The sequence below is a fragment of the Tetrao urogallus genome (genome assembly GCF_951394365.1).
Source record: "Tetrao urogallus genome assembly, chromosome: 1".
Classification (NCBI taxonomy): domain Eukaryota; kingdom Metazoa; phylum Chordata; class Aves; order Galliformes; family Phasianidae; genus Tetrao; species Tetrao urogallus.
In genome coordinates this window covers 168,244,444-168,266,943 of record NC_136813.1, presented here as the reverse complement: position 1 = coordinate 168,266,943, position 22,500 = coordinate 168,244,444, and the positions used below count along the sequence as shown (strand labels likewise).

Genomic DNA, 22,500 nt, shown 5'->3' with positions numbered 1-22,500 from the left:
TTCTCTGAAACAAGGAAACGACCCACTCATTCTTTTATTATGGCATTACAAGTAATTGTGTGCCTTGAAGTTTGAGTGACTTTGAATATGGCTGTTTTTGCTTTTCTTGTTGTTGTTTTTTTCCCAAACATTGTTAAGGGAGCTTTTGAACTCCAGTATACAGGTAGACAAAAAAGGTAATGTGATGAGTGAACAATTGATTGATGAGTCTGGCTCAAATATTTCTAATACATGGAGTTATATCAGGCTGGAGGCCAGTCACTAGTAGGGTTCAATAGGGTTCCATTTTAGAGCTGGTTCTCTTTAGTGCTTTTATCAATAACATGGACACGGGACTTGAAGATATACTCTGTGAGTTTGCAGACAACACCAAATTGGAAGGAGCTGTTCACTTCCTCAAAGGTAGAGAGGCCTTGCACAGAGATCTTGACAAACTGGAGGGCTGGGCAACCTGCTAAACAATGAAGTTTAACAAGAGCAAGTGCTGGATTCTGCACCTGGATATATGAACACATTGGGGGAATGAGTAGCTGGAAAGCAGCTTCATGGAAAGGGATCTGAGGGTTCTAGTCGACAGTAAATTGAATAAGAGCCAGCAGTGCGCCCTGGCAGCCCAAAGGGACAACTGCACCGTGTGGTGCACCAGGCTCAGCACCGCCACCAGGCAAGGGGAGGGGTTGTCCCCTGCTCTCTCTACTGTGTGGCCTCGCCTCCTGCACTGGGTGCTGTTTGGGTGCACAATACAAGGAGATATAGCTATTAGAGAGCATCCAAAGGAGCACTAGGAAGGTAGTGAAAGGTCGAGACAGCAAGACACATGGGGAGCAGCTGAAGTCCCTTGGTTTGCTCAGCGCAGAGCAGAGAAGCTGAGGGGAGGCCTCCTGGCAGCTGCAGCTCCTCACAGGGAATGGAGGGCAGTGCTGAGCTCTGCTCTGTGTGACAGCAACAGGGCCTCAGGGAACGGCATGGAGCTGTGCCAGGGGAGGGTTAGGGAAAGGTTCTTCACCAGAGGGTGGTTGGACACTGGATCAGGATGCTCAGGACAGTGGTCACAGCACTGAGCTACTTGAGTTCAGAGACAATGCAGACAATGCTCTCAGACATAGGGTTTAAATTTTGGGTGGTCCTGTGTGGAGGCAGGAGCTGGACTCAAGGATCACTGAATGGTTTAGGTTGGAAGAGACCTTCAAGATTATCTAGTTCCAACCCTCCTGCTACAGGCAGGGAGACCTTCCTCTAAACCAAGTTGCTCAAAGCTCCATCTAACCTGTCTGTTTCAACTCTGGATATTTGGGGATTCTGTGGTTCAATTTTTATTTTTTATTTTTTTGTTGTTGGAAGCCCCCACTGTTTTTAATCATGATATAGTACCATACTCATCACTTCTAGATCCTCCAGATTACAACATTCTGTCTCCTGTGCTGCTCCCTCTTTGCTGAATGTTGAGCACCAGGGTATGCAGCAGATTCCTTCTTTGCTATGCTTCCCATGTTTAAAAATTCTGACCTTTTTCTTACCAAATTAGTTCAGTTGCTTCAGAGTACTGTCCACGCTTTCTTTGTTACATTTCTGTGGTTGAAGTACAGCCACAGTACAAATAGGCAGGATAACAAAAGTGTCCATTAAAAGTACATCATAGATTAAGATACTGGTTTCTTCTGTGCTGAAATTTTTGAGCAATAAGGATCTTTTTTTTTTGTATGGACAGTTCAAAGATTATTTTGATAATGAATCTATGGAAGAATTAATAGCTAAGAAGATGAATTGGGACACAAAAATTTTCATTTATTTAACTATACTCTGATCAAGCTCAACCATAAATCAAGACAAAAATCAAGCACTTCAGTCATCCATAAAATAATAATTAAAATAATAATAATAATAAAAAGTCACTGCCAGCACCTTAAGAGCACAACTTGCTGAAAGGCACTATCATACTTCATCTGGAAGCATACGCACTAGGAAATACTGTTTTCAAACTCTTGAAGCTCGACTCCAGAATTTGTTTTTTGAAATCAAAGGTGGGGCCAGGTTGAAGTTTGTTGGTCAGAGATGTAAAGGAAATTACATTTCTAATGTAATGTGTTCTGAGGAAAAAGGAACCTACCAAATACCTATGAAGACCAAAGCCCAGATGCTTGGTTGGTTTGCTTTACCATGAACAAAACACTATTTGAACATCCATCTCATAAATTTCTCAGTATATTCACATCTCAAAAGATTTTAAAAGGTATGATACGTTCCAAGATGTTTATCATACATAATGATTAAAACATTGTGATGGCTACATTTCATTATGCAACTATTATGAAAATACTAGTATATGTTTTAAAATAGACACCTATATATAAAAACATTTTTATATTCAAAATTCTACTCTACCACTTTGTTATGCAATGAAAGCAGTGTACTAAGGACTAATTCCCATGTGAAGTGCTGAGTATTTAAACAAATTCTGAAGAAATATTTACATATGCAATGTCTTTTCATTAATAACTAGGCAAATTCAAATAAAGCCTAACAACAGGTCACAGGTTACAGATTTCTGACTTCTGATCAAAACTACTACACAATTGGAATTTTTGCTTTAACTAAGAGTAGAATAGTTCCTATATATGGTCCAGTCTTGGGTTCATAGCTAGTCAGTATTTTCATTAATGACATAGAGGATGGAGACCGTGGTTATTAACTCCCCAGATCTCAACAAAATGGAAGGTAATGCAAGCACAGCAGTAAAAATGATGAGATTTCAAGTATGTGGTAACTGGAGGAAATCCAGGTAGCAGTTTAAAAAATATCGTTATATGAAGAAACACTGAAAAAGAGATGTCTTAGGCTGTAGCAAGAGCAGGTCAGATACTGGAGTTAAAAATTAGTACAGAGAGAGAAAGCACTGGTTGTTTGGGGAGCTCTGAAGTCTCCATTCTCGGGGGCCTATATGAACAGGTTAGATACACTCAACAACTGAATTCAGCCCCTGTGAAATCTCTGGTAGGATAAAAGGATGATGAGGTCATCTCTTAGCATTATCACTCTGTCATGTTGAAATGTTCTGATCAAAATAGCTACATTTTATTAAACAAGTGCTGGCAATTATACCTTCACCTGAGTTCAAGACTCAAGACTACGCAACAAACAAGGGGTCCATAGCAGTAACAAAAATGAACTGTGATGATTCCAATTTTTTTCAAAAGCCTTTTAGAAAAATATGTAAATGAGCAGAGTCATTTCCACGGTCACCTCCTTAAAAATTGGTGAATTTGTTTTTTTGGAAGAAAATTTTTATATGCGTACCATGCTTTCAAAACTGAGCTCCACAAGAGATTTTTCTACTACAAAAAGTGTTCCGATAAGTTGTAGAGCCTCTGAAAACATGTCCCCCACTCATAATTCAAAGAACACGGTGTTCTTCTGTCTCTGTGACTGCCTCAAACATTCTCTCTTCCACATGTCATAAAGGTTTTCAGCATGCATTACAGCTTTTACAAGGAGATTTCTGCTATCCCCTCTGGAAACTGGCAAACTATAACTTTCAGTTCTCACGTTCTCAGAAATATATTCTATCCTTAAGGACAATATCATTTATAGCATTTAACTGGAACAACTGCCAGGTGTCAAAGAGACAGGTAACAGTTGCTGGACAATTATGGAGGCCTTGTCAAGACTGTCTGTAGACTGCCAGAGAAGAACTTCATGGCTTCAAAGTAAAAAGAAAAAGACAGGGAGCTGACAGATATCTACTAGGAAGGACTGTATAAAATAACTTCCAAATATTTAGAGACAAAACCAAACTCCTAAAGCCTACAAGAACTTTGCACAATGAAAGACGAGCTGTCTTTCGAGTTTTGTACAAGATGAGCCCGATCCCACCTTGGGAAAAATTTGTACAGTGTAACAGCTACAAAAATCCTGCTAAAATCTAGGCAGTGGCAACAAAACAAGTGTTGCATTCAACTTTTAAACATTAGAACGTGTGCTGTTGCTGACAAGAAAACAACCAGATCCTATAACCCAGTACATGACTACTTAATTAAACTGAGCTGAACTGGTGTCAACAAGGAGAAAGGATACTTGATACAATATTCTCAATTATGGATAGCATGTTTTCTACAGAGGTTTCACATCACATCAGTTTGAATGCAAGAAGATACCGAACCCAGAAAACAGCAATGAGAACAGAAGGCAACAAAATATAAATAATTACAATAAACAAGGTTTATACTACTTGAGTAGCAATCCACATGTTTATCTCAGGCTTTAAATATAAAATACAACTTTCCCTTTGAGAAAAACATGAAGTCAAAGAACGCCTTCTATAACAATCAGTCCTGACTTACCACAGAGAACCTGAGCACTTCCCTTCAAACAAAACAGAGATTTAACAATTTTAGTTTTGTTCTATTTCTTCCATCCCATTCTGTGGGCTGAAGAAAAATAATTATTTTATTGCTCATTTGTACACATATAAAAGAAAAAAAGAAAGTATATACAAAGTGCTTATTTTTTAATTCTGAAAGCTGCCAGGGAAGTGAGTGCTACAACCCCATCCCAGTGGAAAAAAATCCACAAATCTTCCGAACCTTGTTACCCATATTCACCCAACATCTTTAATAGTCTGCCAAAATCATTAAAAGGAAAGTGCTGTGTGAGGTGATGATTGAGAGAGGCTCATTCTCTCAGACACTTAAGTCAATGTAATGACAGGCTTTGAAAAGATGTTGCCCTGGGCTTCCTATGGAAGGGGTGGTAGATGTTGAGAGAAAAGTTGCTGAAGTCAAGGTGTCCAGTGTGAGCTTGGGAGACAAGCATATCGTCAGTAGCAAGCCATCTGAGTTTTGAAGGTATTTCAGTTCCACAGAGAGGTTGGAACAGTCACTCTAAAATCACAAAAGGGTAATTTTTTTGTCATGTTGCAACTGAAAGTATTTTGTATTGGTGCGGTGACTTAAATGCCCAGTAACACAAACAAGTTTCTTACTTTGGTATCCTACAGCACAAAAAGTCCTTCCCATGCTTACCATGCTTATTTTTTAAGACTACGATTTCAATCCTACTAACTCACTAGTTTTCTTAGTAACTTCACATAGAAGTATTTAAGTGTATATAGATGATAAAATTTCTAGAGATCAGCTAGCTTTTTTTTAGCTTTTTTTTTTTTTTTTTAATTTAAGAGATGAGGCAGAGCATATGTGGTATGATAACATATACCGAGTTCCTGCAGGATTTTGTCTGCTTGCTATTTATTAAGATATTTAAAGTTCTAAAAAATGTAAGATTATGTAGTTCTCAAATGTTATAAGCCACTCTGAAATTAAATGTTGTATTATTTGATCAATTTTTCCCACAATTCTGTACATAGACTTTAGGTCATAAAAATTACATCTTTAAAACCAATTGGCTAGGCACAAAATCTTCAAGCTGTAGTATTTCTCCAGTATATTTACTTCCACAATATTGACTATGTTTCAGTATACGAAAGAACAACACAGTACATCTTGTGTTTGATTTACACAAAATCTTTTACAGAACTCTAAATTTTCAGTGTAACTTTTTATGGTAAACACTTGCAATTTTTATTTACTACTCACGCTAGCCTCAGTCCTTTCATGCTGTAGGCATCCTGAACTACAAAATGCAATCCTGATTCCGCTACACAAAATGCTCTGTATATACTTTGGTAGAAGAAATTAAAGGATTGACTGCTACAAAATTCCTCAAACTGTGACATTCCTCAAAATGTGAAATTTCCTGAGTCCATGTAAACTACTGAGGCATGAAGAATATAGTGGCGACGTCTTTCTTTACATTTCTTTGGTTGGGTACATGATGAATACCTTAAACCTTTATTTTTATCTGAAACATTTTGCTTTTCCAAAGACGTCTGTATTAATATCCTGTTAAATCTATTGAAAAATACAGTTTAAACTTTTCTTTCAGATCTAAACATTTTAAAGCTTTCTTTAGAAAATCTTAAACATTTTTTTCACCAAATATTATTTAGTGAAATAACAGTCACTCTATTATAAATGCAGTAACTGTTTTTCCTAGAAGACCTGGAATATTATTTCCTCAGAAAAATCTCAGCTAGCCAGTCCTCACCCCAAGTCTGCAAGATATCCCTATAACAGTTTAAAAAGTAAAGCCCTCCCTTTCAACCCAATTTATCCAATCCGGAATTTTTAATTTTTATGCCTTTACAGGCAAATGGTGACAAATCCTTAAATCCTACAGAATTTTCAATGCATCTACTTCTATTCAATAAATTTGTCTCTTTTCAATTCCATGTTATTATAAAAAGCTTATAATTTTTCTTAAGAAGTGAACTGTTTATTGTCATTACTATGTACAGCCATTTTGGGAGATACTAATCCAAATATTGAAAAAGGGAAGAAAGCATATTAGATGACTAATTAAATACAAGTTCAGCAATGCAACAACTGTCACAGAAACCATTATTGTTTTTTCTTAAACATCAGGAATCACTTTCTCTCTGTATGTATCACATAGATTGAAATGCTGAAGAAGCATTATTATTTCTACATAAAATAATGCCTATAAGCTCATCAGTAGTTTCAAGTAAAAAGGTGAGGAAGGTCCTATTAGCACGTCTACTTGTCTAACAGCTGTGGGTGCACAACCTCACTTCACTAAAAAGAGACTGAAGATACAACATTCTGGAAGGTACAGTGTATTTCCAGAAGACTAGAAATGTCATGCTTAGAGAAGCACTGTTTCTCAGAGGAGGTGTTTCTGGATGTCCTTTTCTAAACTGCCCTTTTGCCCCCGGTCCTCCAATAGCCAATTTGAGAAAAAATGGGATGCAGTAATCTTCTCTTCACTCAAATAAGATAATGAGGCACAAAAAGCACTTTCGAAATATACTTTTTTCATATCTAACAACTTGTTAATCACTAAGAAATTCAAGTCTACAGTGATGTAGTTGAGAGTTGAACTGACTTGGTATTAAGATGGAAAGGAGAGGCAACAGCCACAGCTGGCAGCAAGGCAGGCACTCCTGTGGACTCTTGACAGCAGAGGGAAGTGTGCTGGAATAACTAATTAGGCTTCTAAAGTCTGCCTTCTTTAGCTCATCACTGAAGAGACAGCGTTAAGAGAATTAATGATCTATGGTCATGAGGTATCTCTGGTATGTCAAAGTATAAGAACAAGTAAGAATTAGTTTGGATAAATTTATTATTGCCTTGAAGGCTTGCATGACTAAAGACTTGCTTTCCTACTGATATTAGGCCTTGGTGAAATTTTATCAGATGCTGTAAATGAATCCAGGTGTCTTCACGCTTTCCCTTTAATTACTGAAGATAAAAGTCAGAGGAGTACCTCTGGAGGAAAAATAAAAATAATTTTAAAAAAATTACAAGCCCCATCATTAACAACAGCACAAAACTTCTACTGTGCTCTCAACTTTTCTTTTATGACACTGATACTAAAAAGGTGTAAACTTTGCTGTTGCTAGCATTTGTAACATCCACCCCTTTGCTGAGCTCCTGAACACTACTAATATCTGTAACATAAAATCCAAAAAGAATCACAGAATAATTTAGGCCATCAGAGGCCTAAAGGAGATCTTAAGATTAACATCTTGCCAAAGAAGGCACAGCTATACAGTCAGGCCTGGTTGTTCAGGGTTTCATGCATTTGGCTCTTGAAAAGACCCAAGAGTGGATACTATACAAAGTCTCTGGCAACTGTCCCACTCACTGACTGACTGATCTTGTGGGGAAAAGTTCTTTCCATATCCACTCTCTGTATCTCATTTTAAGTTATGCTCATTGTCTCTCAGTCTACCACCACACTCCACAGAAATGTGCCTGGCCCTATCTTCTTGATAGCCTTTCCAGAGACACTCATGGGTAGGTCCTCTTCTCCAGGCTGGTGCAGGTCAGCTCCCTCAGCATCCCTTCGTAGGGCAAGTGCTTCTGCTGCTCGCCATCATGGTGGCATTGTGGCATGGTGGCAAACTCCAGTTTATTAATATCTTCTGTTTGCATTAGGTGACAAAACCAAGCACAGTATTCCAGATGCGGTCTAATGAATGCTGAACAAGAGGAGATAATAATTTCCCCCAGTCTCCTGGCTCTCTGCTGCTCATAATACAGCCTGGGAGGCTGCTGATGTTAGTTGAGAGGGCACTCTGCTGGTTCATGCTCAGTTTGCTCTCTGTCAACATCTCCAGGATTTGCTCCCCAGACACACCATACTAGTATTTATCACTAGTGAATCTTCCCTCCCCAGTGTAGGGCTTGCATTTTGTAAAGTTCCTTTTGATCTGGTCCTTCATCCAAGTCCCTCAACTGCTATTCTACCCTTACACAAATACACTGTTGTCCCAGTTTTGTCATCTGCAAAACTGATTAGAGGGTGATCCATCCTCCAGAGGATCATTAAAGCTGTTAACAGGACAGGTCTCAGTATATTGTTATATCCCTGGAGAAATCAGAGACCATCATATACTACCTAGGTGTGGCAAGTTGAAGAACAGAGTAAAAGGCAAGAACAATTACCAATTAGAAGTGGAGATTTAGCATGAGCACAGCAAAGTTCCTCTAAGTACTTATGTAACTCAGATACCAGAGAGAAGGACAGCAGGATGATACACACTGTTATCTGCAAATCTGATCAAAGTGACTACATCATGATATTCTAAAGAGAAGAATAAGCCATAAGTAATAAAGAGTGTCTGAAAAAGAGGTAAAATGGACTAAGAAGACAGTTTAATACCAAAAATCTCCAAAGAAAAGGCTATTTTACCTGAACCTTTTGGATTTTACTGGAATATAAATAGCAGAGAATATTATAGCAGAGAACATTTCCATCAAGAGGAAAAAGACTACAACACAACCTTTTGAAAAATCACTTAGGAACTTATTGGCTAACAGGACATTCCAAATTAGTCCTGCCACAACCAAGGAAATATTTTCTTGCTCCTATGTTACAGACAAAAAGATGTTAGATTTCAACATCAGCAATTTTGCTAAGATTCTGCAATACATTTGAAAATTTATATAAAGATTTCAGATCTCAGAGAATTGCTTATTTGGAGAAAAAGATTTTAGTGAACTTAAATTGAGAATTGCAGCTGTAAATGATCACAAGAAGTATCAGATTGACATTAGGAGTGACCAAAGGCAGAAAAAGAAATAAGGGAAAGCCAAAGATATGAAGATTAATGATTTCTTGGAATTAAATCCAGATCTCTGAAGGACAACTGGATGCTCCCACCCTCAAAGTGTTCAGGTCCAGGCTGAATGTGGCTTTGAGCATTCTCATCTAGTGGGAGATGTTCCTGTCTACTGCTTGGAACTAGATGATATTAAAGATCCCTTCCAACCCAAATTGTTCTATGATTATATGATCTCATTTGCCCCATCCTTGGTGGTGTTCAAGGCCAGGTTGGGTGGGGCCCTGGGCAGCCTGGTCTAGTATTAAATAGGAAGGTTGGTGGCCCTGCCAGTAGCAGGGGGGTTGGACATCCATGATCCCTGAGGTCCCTTCCAACCCGGGCCATTCCGTGATTCTGTGATTTACTACAACAGCAAAATTCCCCTTGACTTGATTAGGGGTAAGATTTCACTTGTGAAGTTCACTCACAGCTGCTGTAAGTGAAATATGCAATACATTTGACAGAATGCTTGAGGAGAAGATGGAGTAACCAAAGGAAATACACATACTGAACCACATATTTCTCATCCAGACAAATGATGTGGAATAACAAGTGTATATAAGGCCACTAATTTTACTTGCCCTTTGAGGATTCTGTGTGTAATACAACAGTAAACAAGGAGACTTGATTGAGGTATGTTAACTTGTAAACTTCTCTAAGAAACCTCAAACATCTAACCCTTATTAATAGTACAGTTTTGTCAATAATACAACCAGTTGGACAAAGGAAGGTAAAAAGATTATTTCTCAATTGGGATGTAGGCTAATTGAGAATCCTGTAAGATCCCACATTTGATTTACATTTTCAATATAATTATTAATATCCCCAAAAGAATATATAAACAGAGGTAATAATATACATTAGTAATATCTAAAAGTTAACTTTGATAATGAAAAACTAAGAAAGTTGACAACCTATGCCAGATCAATTTAATGCTGAGAAAACCAAGAGAAAAATACCTCCCCATAGGTACCTACTTAACTGCTCAAGAAATATAAGAAATATAATTTTTTATGAATTCTTCAGTGACACCTCTGCTTAAGAAGTCCCAAATCAGTATGTTGGACTAACCAGGAGAATAAATTGTGCTGGGACATTATTTTGACTAGTATATGCGATTGACCATCTTGTAGCTATTATTCACTTATCTCAAAAACAATAACAGCAGAATCCAGGAGGAACAACAAAGGTGACCTATGGCACTGTATACACATTTCCAGAAAGGAACATTAAAGATGGTAGGAGCGCTCTGAATTTATTTAATTTAGCTGCCACTAAAGTCAACACAAAAGATCGGAAGCTTGGAAATATAAATAACATTGATACGCTAGAAGTATAAAGATAGGTGAAACATGGGGAAAAAGCAAATACTCACACTTCACCCTTATTCATAATTAAGCTCACTCAATTTAATGTGGCATCTTTTATCATAATTTTATCAGTACAGTTATCCCAATACTAATTTCTCCTCATGTTAAAAATACAAGGGGCTATCACTAAAGAGAAGTTTTGAAACTTCTCATTCAGACAATACTATTTAACAGGATTAAAATATACAAGCATTTCAGAATTCTGACATGCCACCTGCCATTACCCTATAGGAAAATGTTTTAACAAATATTGACCCTTATACCACAGAAGCAAGCCAGCCATTAATTCACAAAGGTTACGAACAAACCTCTCCTTTTTCTTTTCTGTATCAGTCTCTTAGTAACTCAGAGATCATTTTGTGCCGCTTACAAATAAATTCGTTCCTAAAATGATTGGAGATAGTGCTATTGAGTGTTTTTCCCTGCTAGTTTAGCCCTGACCAAGCACATCAGAATGCAGACTACTTCACTGAAATTAGACACAACTAAAACTTGCAGTTTCTGTTCTAAGCAAAATTCACACATAGATATTGGCAAATGAGAAGGAAATGGAAAACAGGCAAAACAAGTATTTGAAGAAACTCAATCTTATAATAGTGAGTCCAATTTGAAAAAAAAGTGCTGGAAATTTAAAAGTAACACATGACTCTCCTCTTTGTACAAAAAAAAAACCAAAACAAACAAACAAACAAAAAAAAAGGACCTTTGTGCTGACAAATTTGTGGAGAATACAGAAAACAACTGCGATTTGTTGATTTGTTGATGCTCACATGACAATTTAATTTCCTCTGAAGGGATAAAAATAAAAATCTAATAATAATATTTGATTAAAAGCAGTTAATGGAAATAGATTTATTAGATTATGAAACTGATAACAAATTGAATACGTCTTCATGGACTTTTTATTTTATTTGTTAACTTGGCAAGAAAATGCCACAGTAATAAATAAGCATATCCTATCTGCATTGATATATTATCAGCTATGAATGTTAATAATACTAACTGCTAATGTAATGACATGAAATCTTTGAACTGTGAAGAAAGAATCTTACTGGAAAACTGATATATTAACAATATATTTTCTTTAAATTTCAAATAAGACGCAAAATTCATGTGCTATTAGCTGTTACAAGAGCAGGATTTCTAGGAATCAAGTTCTGATGACAGAAATGATCTTTATGTATATTTTCTGATTCTGGTGATTGTTACTAAAATTTTCAGGCCTGACATTGGCTTGCTCCCTTATGTTCCTAAAGAAAGGTTGTTTTCTCTTTCAAGAACCACAAAAAGTAGAAACGTGACTAGAAATTAGCTTAGGATACAGGCCTCTAAAAATTCTTTCAAACACTCAACTACGTGTTGCTCAAACTTCAAAAGTCAACATGCTCAACAAAGAAGATGATTAGGAGGAAAGAGCACAGTTTTTTGAAAGCAAAACGACTAAGTACTACAGATTTGAATGCCTAAATATTTCTCGGGTTGCTGAATAACCATCCAGAAGAAGCAAGTCTGAAAAGAATAAAACGTAAGAAGAAGCTACTGATGTGAAACCGTCTGCAATATCTAATTGCTGTGAAATTTTAAAAGTTGCACTCTTTCCACAGAAACTTATTAGCAACAACTAGATATCTAAATGTTATACAGTGAACAGAGCAAGAAAATGTTGTCTGTGCAACATCTGGAAAGTTATTCAGTGATCCAGGAAAATCTGACAATTTGGACTGCACTATAAGTGTTTTTATATATCAAAATATGCGTACAGGCCACATAAACTTTTTTTCTATTTCTTTATATGTAAAATACATTAACACTATATTAATACATTAACAAATCTTGAAAAGCATTGAGCTTATTGTATGCGACAACAAAGCTGAATGTAATACCCTTTTTACTAACATTTCCATTGCACTTTTGTGAGTTTTGATAAGCTAATCACCAACCTTTCTCCACAGTACCACCTGAAAATTTTATTGTGATGCAGCAGCAAGGGATTAAATAGCATTACACTTACATCTAGGCCTGTAACATTCATTTTGTATTCATTGAAAATTATGTTTCAGAGATATGCTTGATGAGTACTGTTTCAAAACTTTCAGTAGGATATAACCAAAATGATTCCTTTTCATATGATAAGTTTCTTGAGCAGCGTTTATTTTTTTCAGTGCTTAAGAGCTAGGGCTTGAACTGCCTTCTAGGACAAGTCTGGAGAACGGCCAGCTCTTCAGTTTGTCTTCTACCAAATAACCAATGGCAGCATTTCACAAACGGACCTACACATCACACTCAGCAGGGGCAAATGGGTCAAACTCAACTGTGTAGGACTGTCTGCATTGTCCTGTCTGACATTTCTGATGTTGCTTAAATCCTATGCTCACTATATATTTTTCTTTAAGGTCAAGGTTCATTCAAGAATGCTTAAAGATACTTAGCTCTGATAGCTGTTCCACGTTACAAAGTAAATGGACTTGGACAATTTCAGACAGTCTCTCATAAGAAATGGCATACATGAAAAAAAACTTCATTTTTTTCAGATTTATCATAAGAATAAAAAAAGGAAACAGAGTTGGAAGGGATCTCAAGAGGTAATAGTCTCTTCTTCCCTTCCGTCTACCCCAAAATAGGATGATTTATACGTACACCACTTCTGAGAGATGCTTCTCTGATTTAGACCTCGAAGCCTACATTATCAGTGGTTCCCTAGTCTCTCTGTACTGGTTATACCTATCAGCACTTATTAATCTTGTAGTCAAAGAGGTGGGTTTTTTTTTTTCTTTTTTCTTTTTTTTTTTTTTCACTGGTGGCTAGTCTACCTCTCTCTTACAGAAATGTTAATCAGTTATTTTTCATCCCAATCCCAGCAGACAAGGCTATTCCCATCTTCTTTGCAAAAGCTTTTTGAAGACTTATTTCCCCACTCAGTTTTTCTCTTCTCAGGTATCAAAGCTAATAGTTTTGGTCCCTCCTTAGCATTCAGCAAAAATCAATCTCTTTACTATATTACCACAGTCAACAAGTGGAGAGGACATTTTACAGCTAGAAGATGGTAAAGGTTCCCACTGATCTCATTACCTCTTGAAGAAAAAAGCGAGGCTCAGCATACAATTAGGTGATGTGTCCAAGAAATCAAGAGCCTGATGCCTCATTTGCCACTATAGCTCTTTTGTGAGGCATTTGACATGGTTCTAACCTGGAAGCCTACCTATATTATTTGAGTCATATGTGGATCAGGATACACAGACTGGTTACCCCGACTGTGAGCCATGAGTTTTCATGAGTTTTCTTTGATCGCTCTTGTTTCTCTCTCTCTCTCTTTTTTTTTTTTTTAATATATATTTAATATATATATATATATCTGCCATACCACTTGGGAAGTTTGTTGTCCACAGTGTTCTTCCCTTGAAGTCTTACCATTAGAACTGGTTAAAGATTATGTTTACATACAACATTCCTCTTAACATGCTTTCACAAGCACATACCTTTATCAGTACATATTCATTTGGTCATTAGATACTAGAGACTTTACTTATGAATGACTGCCTTTACCATCATCACCATCTCATACTTACATTCATGACTGCTTTTGCATCATGCATCCCATTTTTACGCAATTACAAATTTAATGTTTGGATGTGAAGAGAAACACATTTGAAGAATATCTTATATCCACATGTTCTCAGCAAGAAGAAACAAATATATTATGGCTGTAGACTGAACTAACTAGGAGATATTTGAGATATCAAAGGGTCTTAATATATCCTGCCTCTTAGCATCATACTTTGGCCTGCACTTAATGCAGATTCCTGCTTCACAGCGGAATCTGCTGGAACATTCTCCACTTAATGAACCTATATACAGTGCAATATCTTGTTCATCGCTACATCTGTAGATATCTACAAAATAAAATTATATATATTTTTGATTGCAATTCCAGAAATACCAGATGGGTACAAAAGCATAACCATTTCTTTCATTATTACATAAATAAATAAGCCCACACAGTCTCATCTCAAGATAATTTCACAGTTACCAGTCATGGTTTCACTATAAGCATGTGAAACCATAAGGTCAGTCTAACGCCAACTGGCACTGTGTTAAACACTTCTCAAAACAAAGCTAGATGCAATTCCAAACGAGGACAGTGGCGTAACAGCAGTATAACATACAGCTTCTATTCAAACTACATCTGAAGATATTTTTCAAAATTAAACAGTTCTATTACTAGCTAAAAAGTCAGTATGTTTTTTTTTTTCCCATAATGATGTAAGAAAATATTGTAATGTTTCACTGTAAATAACTATGCCTGGAATACTTTAAACAAGTCTGTTACTATCTGTGCATGAAAACAGAACCAGTTTTACAGAACAGCCACTAGTAGAATGAGGAAAATGGACAGCCTACCATGTCAGAATGCATTGCCTACCAAAACAAAGACTCGAAGTTCACAGCGTGCTTGCTCTAACACATTTTAACAATAAACAGGAAGAGTAAGATGACTTCATGAGCTAGATCATGTATCAGTTAAACTAAATCCAAATATATTTAGTCTGCAAATGCAAATATGGCTTACAGTCATCAAAGGAATGAAGTTCTGCAATGGCTTTCAAATTTGAGATGAAGTATGAGAGAAATTGTGTACACATGGCTGTATACAACATGAGTCTTATTTCCTGTGTTCTTAGAACAAAAGATAAAAAGCTCAGAGAACATTTTTCATCTCTGTGTGATGTCTGATAATGCCAAATTTGCAAGGAATGAAGAAAAGATGGGAAACAGGGAGGGAACAAAAAAAATCTATTTGCTGAAAGATCCTAAGAGTACTACTCTCACAACATAATACTGTATCAAAGATACACTTCTCCTTATCCAACTCAACCGTAAGCTTATGGATGTCTTTGAAAAAGGTTAATGAGAGGTTCTGCAACGTCATTAAACTGCCATTAATGGGTACAGTGAAAAAAATGAACTTAGTCTTGGTGAAAGATGAAGACTACTGAATTTGTTCAGCCTAATTTAAGAAAGACTTTAAAGTTAGAGGACACAGTCAAAAAAACTGAGGAATACTACAGCTATAAGCCTAACAGAGGCTACATAGGGGTCCCACACTACATAAATGTATTTCCAGCACTTTTTAAATCACAGCCTACTGTTGGATAGCAAAATCATATTTTGCCAACTGCAGTTTGCCAGAACATTGTGAAGTCTGCCTTTGTATATGGACTTCACTAGGTATAATCAGGCCTTCCAACATTTTGAGATTTGCTTACTTCAATTGGTTCTACATAGGATTTCGTACGGAGATGAAGACTTTCCATAAACTCCTTATAAAAAACAATCAAACAAAAAAACTGTATATAAATTTTTAGTCCTAACATTTGTGTTAACAGTTTTCTACAAATGCTAAAGACTAAATAATAGTCAAATAATAACTATTATCCAGCGTAACATTCTTGATTTTTCAGTGAATCTTTGCTTGACTTTATGGATCAGTATTTAAACCTCTGCTGAACTGATATAAACATTACCAACTGGATACAACTGTATGTTTCTATTTGTCTGTTTACACGATATTTAAATGCAAAGACAGTTTGGACACATGTCTGTAAAAATTACCTAGAGACTCCAAGAAAACTTTGACTTATAATGTTAGTTATTCTAAATCCAAATGCAACAATAGAAAATGGATAAAATTAAAAACTAAACAGTATATTTGTAAAATGGCATGTAAATGGCACTACCATCTCAGCTTTTACGTTGTACAAAGGCAGGAATCTCTTATGAACTAAATTCAAGATTGTCACACAACCACATGAGTGAGAAACTTCATGGCCAACTGTACGTTTTTAACAGCTGCAGCAGTGTTTAAGGTGCTGCCTTTTCTTATGCACATTCGTTATGTAAAAAGCATAAATACGTTGCCCATCCATATGCCAAGAATTCATGACAGCAGTGCCACAAAGTTTTCAGCAGTGACAGCTTCCAAAGAGTCTGTGAAACCCCACCGGAGCCTACCAACTTCTGCAAGACATGCTATGGGGATCTGACACTTTTCAGTTGAAGGCACTGTATCTCTGGAGTGATCTTTTTGTCACGAGCATTGGGAATGAACTGTAAAAGTGCAACAATTGAGGTTGGAATAATGTAAAGAAGAAATAGTGACTACTGATCCAAAGTAAGACATGTAACATTTAAGAAGCTAAGGAGGAAGTGATAAAGTACTGGAACATTGGTACTGAAATGTGTGAAAACTGATGAGCTGAAACAAAATGTAAAGCAAAAAGGGATTGAAAAGTAATGTAAAATTTAAAAAAAAGCAGAAAATAAATATTTAGGGAAACATTCAAGTGAAAACCTATGTCCATAGGAATAGCAAAAAATACTGTGAATCTGAACACCACTGTTTATATTTCCAGTAGCACCTATGCTCTGTATGAATTACTGGGAGGCACAGTCACAAATAAAGAGTTCAGTATGTATGATCCATAAAATCAGTAAATATCAAACAAAAACAAAAAGCCAACAAAACAGTAATAAAACAAGATAATAATGTGCTGTTTTGCTGTTCTAGCCTGTCACTTTGGGTTGCTTTCTAGCGCTAAGGCAAAATTATTCTCACAATGGAGCCTCTTTCAATGGGAAGATGCTCAGACAAAAGCTGTAACCTTTAAGATCCAATACTTCTTAGCTTTTGCACTTTCCACATAAGAATAAAAATCAATCGCTGTCAAAGTCTTTTTGTCTATCACCTTTATTTCTTAAGATTTATGAATAACAATGTCTGAAATTAAATTAAGCAGGTATTAAAATATCACGTGGTCAGGTGAAATATTTTTGATGAACAAAGATACCTGGAAATACTGCAATTGCTACTACATTCATTGGTTCAATAACATGCTTCTCACTTAAAAATGCTTATTATACCCCTTTTAATTGATGTGTTTTGAGAATTTATTTTCTTGACTTATGTAAGAAGTGTAAGTCTTGCACAATGAACAAGAGAGTTGGATCATAGCACTCTCCTAGAACAGAACAAGCCTCCAAGGTAAATGCAAAGAAATCATGAAATGGGATAATGTGATGAAAACCAAAAAAAAAAAAAGGAAAAGGAAAGACAGGGGACTGGAACATTATGAAGTTAAAGAAACAAGGGAATGAAAGGGATTTAAACTGGAATGATAGGTAACCTACTGTAAGTGGTGTGAAAGCTTAACAGTGGGGGACTGGAATAATCAGATATGGGAACGACCTGACAATGGAATGCTTTCAAACTGAAGCACCTCAAAAGTGAATGATCTTACAGCAGAATAATCATATTTGCCTCTGGGAATAAAATTTAAAGATAAAAAAGTTTGAAGAAAAAAAAAGAAAGTTTGATGATTATGCAGATAGAACAGCAAAGAGAAACGATCTAGTAAGGGCAGGAGTGGGAAAGGTAAAGGAGAAGAGTTGGGGATGACCACAAAATACAAAGAAAAAGGTAACTGAAACCACAGATGGCTGGAACTCATCACTTCATAGACAGAACTGGGGATCATAGAATCACGGAATCCTTAGAGTTAAAAGGGACCTTTAAAAGTCATCTAGTCCAACTCTGAAATGAATGGGGACATGCACAGGTAAATCAGGTTGCCCAGGGCCTTGACCCAGCCTTGCCTTGAAAGTCTCTAGGGACAGGGCATCAACCACATCTCTGGACAACCTGCTCCAATGCCTCACCACCATCACCGTAAAAGGCTTTTTCCTTATATCCAACCTATATCTACTTTTTGTAAGCTTGAGCCGCCATAGATCCTGCTAAAGACTCTGTTCCCTTCTTTCCTGTAGCTCCATTTTAGACACTGCAAGACCACTATCAGGCTACCTCACAGCCCTCTCTTCTCCAGGCTGAACAGCCCCAGTCATCTTGCACTTGTAGGAGAAGTGTTCCATCCCTTGGATCATTTTTGTGGTCCTCCTCCGGATGCGCTCCAACACAACACTGGATAAGTTCATTTTCTAATTCATCTCAGATTGACTCTTACTCTTGTTCATTTGGACAATAATTCTCATTTCTCACAACCTGACACAATGTTTTCTAAAAACAGCTTTAAAGACGATGGGACATTTGGCTTCAAAACAATTCCAGTCCTACAGATTTTAGTAAATGAATATAGAGTCTCATGCAAGGTGAGTTTATATGAACTTCCATTTAAAGAAGTAACTCTTCTAAGACTTATCTTTCCTTTTAACTGTACTTTTTAAGTACATTAAGAAAATAAAATCAACCATCTCTACAATTCTGGAATTTGCTGTTAAAATAAGATATTATTTTTGTAATTCAATTGAGAATAAGAGGTCAGTTGCACTGTCATCAGTCTATACCCTTATACAGCGTGGAAACAGGCCTCTACCATAGAACCTCATCGGTAGGATATTTTTCTTCCTTAACTCCTTTGCTAACTCCTCCCACACCTTACTGAATGAGCTATAGTGAGTTTTAACAGAGCGATATAATTATATGACAATAACATAATTGTTCTCTACCTTGAGGCTGCATTTTCTCAGCGTAAAATTTTCCAAGTTTTCTAATGACTAATTTCTTTTTTTTTCCTTTGCAGTTCCCATTTTTTATTTTTTTTATTTTATTTTATTTTATTTTTGTGAAGTGTAGTGAAAAGAAATTGCATCTGTATGCACTTGCCAAAATATGAATGTGTGGACTGGAGATACTCTAGATGCTCTGTTAGTACTCTGCCACCCTGATCCATGCTCCAAAAATGAAGCAAAAAATGGCATTAAGTATTGATTTAAACAAAAATTGTTCAAAATTGATTGCTGACAACTAGTATTAGAGAAAACTGGAATTTTGAACAGTCTGTGTTCACAGTAAGTAACATACTACCTCAATGAAGAAGGGAATACTTGATGTCCACCTAACATTGAGCTGTCAGGAATTAGATTTGAAGATTAATCAAAGACAAAACTTGTATTTTTAATGCAACACAGAAATTAAATCTAGAATTTGAGATTCTATTCTTTGAGACCAGTGGTATGCTGCAAACTGTACCATGGAATTATAAACTTTCATCAGACTGGAAATGCAAACTGCGAGTCATGCAGCAGAAAATTTCAGATGCTGTATGTAATTACTAACTCACAAGATACTCTAATTACCAAGCCATAGTTACAATGATCACCTAAAACTTAGATCTACTCAGTATTTTTAACAGTTCAAGAAGTATAAGAAATGGAACATATTATATATAACTACCCAAGGCAAAAACTGGAAAGCTTTTCAAGTATCACTGCCCTAAATACACTGACTGGGATTCACTACCCTCAATCATTTAGATGTTAAACATTTAGCTGAGTTTGTCTTCCTACTGTCTTTCTCTGCCAATGATCAGGAACTATCTTCTAAGAAAGCAGATCCACTCACCTTTATGAGGACATCCACCCACAGATGGAAAGTTGATTGCTGTAACTACTCTCACTAAGCTGTTTTTGAAAACCAGATGAAGAACCAGGTACGAATTCAAAGACTGGAAGAATTTCCCCACCTACAGCAAGTAGCTATGGGATTACAGCAACAGAAATGAATTTCTTTGATAGTGTTGTCATGTTTGCAGCATGCAAATACTGTCTATTGCACATGCACGTGCAATCTTTATTATTAAAAAAAATACATCCTACAAAAATAATAATATAAATGTACCATGATAAGTAAGTTCCATTGCCACATATTTATGTGGTATCAGTGTATTCAGTACAGTGAATTCTAAGGAGGATAGCTTCCTTCTCCAGTGGTACCTTGGTACATTTGCATTCTCTTCCTTCAATCTATCAACAACTAAGCAACATGTAGACATAATTTTTGAAAGAGTCATTACAGCAAGTCCTGAAATTGCCAGTTTTGACAAATGACATATCACAGAAATGAGAGAGAAAAGCAAAAGCTTGAGTTGGGGTGTAACTCAAGTTATTTGCTTTTTTCATAGGCAAGAATTGCTACAATATGCAGTATTTTAGCTATAAACACAGCTATAAATGCAGCCATATCTACATAATCATATGCATAGATATCTCAGTTTATCCAGAGGAATGCCAGACAGAACACATGATATGTAAACATCTCTGCCAAACACTTACAAAACAACTTTAATAGCAAGTGTCATTCTTCTCTGTAAAATAGCTGTTTTTAACACACATGATCTAACTCTTGTTTGCTCTTTAAAGTTTTATTGTCTTGGCATTTTGTACAGGAAGAGAGCATTAGCATACTCAGGAGAACTGCTAAAAGTAAAAGGCCTCAAGCTACCCACTGCATGGTTGATAGCATAAAGCATGGGATATAAAAACTTTTGTCTGATTGCTCACTTTACTTGTTTTAGAGTAGTGTTACTCTCAAGAGCATATATTCATGTTCTTTCTACTTCAAGTTTTATTACTTCTTTTGGATTATTTAATACATCTAAAGACACTTCCAAAAGACAAATTTTTCCATTTTGAAAAAGTAATGGTTTGGAACCTGATAAAATACATTAATGTTCACAGTGTATTATTTTCAAAAGCCAATAGAATAAATGTGCAATAGAACAATTAAATGCTTGACAATAAACACTTCTATATGATCACAGATATATTAACATGCCAAACAAAAGAAGAAAAGCTCAGCAATACGCTTCCCTTAAAAAAGGTCAGATCAAAATGGTTTCTCCACGCATCAGAGAGTGAGTAAAAGGAGAGTTTGGTCTCAATTACTGTTACTTCTAAATATCCCATTCCAGAAACTAAAATCAACATTAAAAATGGGTGAGAGAAAACGGAATGAAAAAAGGCAAATCAGATCAGCTACTTTAAGAACAGACCATAACTGTATGCACGCATTAAAAATCATCCTACATTAAGCTTGAACCTAAGTCTACTTAGATATCACACTGCTAATTATTATATAAATAACCTGGGAAACAATACCTCCAAGATACATGTTTTACTATTTAGTAAACAAGAAACTGCCACGTTTGACACCACTGATTAAGGCCAGGCATTTCTAAAGCTTCAGACACATTTCTGAAATCCACAATACATCAATTTTTAATACTTCCACTCTCTCAGCTCCATTAAAAAGATGGTAGGGGAAAGATTTTAGAGTAATTAATGATATAGTTAGCTGCTAAATATTAATAGGAATCGTAGTCTTGCATAAAATATAACATATAAACCTTGCCAATACAGACGCACCAGTAATTAAACTTGAATATGTAATTACACTGATTTATAAGACAGGCAAAAAGTTACACTTTACTGGCTTCTATGTAAACTGTGGGCAACAGTTAAACTTTGCATTTTACGGTTTATGTAAATGGGCAATATCTCCACTACAGTTCATAAATGGTTTAGAGACTCACAGTTAAAAATTACAACTGATGTCGACATGCACGTTCTGACTGTACTTTATAAACCAAGCTGCAAAAACGACAACAGAGCCCAGCTTTCCACCGCATACAGTGCTTGCAAGCAAGTTGAAGAGGTTTGAAAAACAAACAGAAAAGCTTAAAACCAATCTTACTACAGAGCAAATGAAGAAGTATCAACTTAAATGCTTTAATATAAATGTTTAGTTTCAAACATTCAGTTCCAGATGTTTCACTTACCCTCATTTCAAAGCACTTTTAAATATTATTGGGTCTTAGACTAAGGCATTCTTTTCTTGGAAGAACACTAACCGCACTTACATGTGAGGCTGAGGAGAGCAGCCCGGGCTGCTGTTTCCATTACTGTCAATGTGATCCAGCGAACCATTGAGATCTTCATGGACTGCCTGAAGTAAGCCACTGGATGCGTTATTTATCAATCCTGGGTTACTAAGCAATGGTAAACTACTCTCTGCCAGTGCAGCCTAGCAAAATGAAGAATAAAAATAAAATTCTCAGTTCTCAGACGTAGAAACCACCTTTAAATGTTCACTCATTT

At 36.2% G+C, this 22,500-nt stretch overlaps 1 protein-coding gene across 6 annotated transcripts in view; it reads right to left on the bottom strand.

The window, feature by feature from the left end:
* The window catches only part of FOXP2 (forkhead box P2), a gene marked incomplete at both ends in the record, with an annotated part of 185,535 nt that overhangs the window by 4,758 nt on the left and 158,277 nt on the right, over nucleotides 1–22,500 (bottom strand). For all 6 annotated transcript variants that reach the window (XM_079546781.1, XM_079546782.1, XM_079546783.1 and 3 more), the window contains one exon: nucleotides 22,263–22,426. In XM_079546781.1, the coding sequence (XP_079402907.1) occupies nucleotides 22,263–22,426 (164 nt within the window). The remainder of the gene's footprint in view (nucleotides 1–22,262; nucleotides 22,427–22,500) is intronic.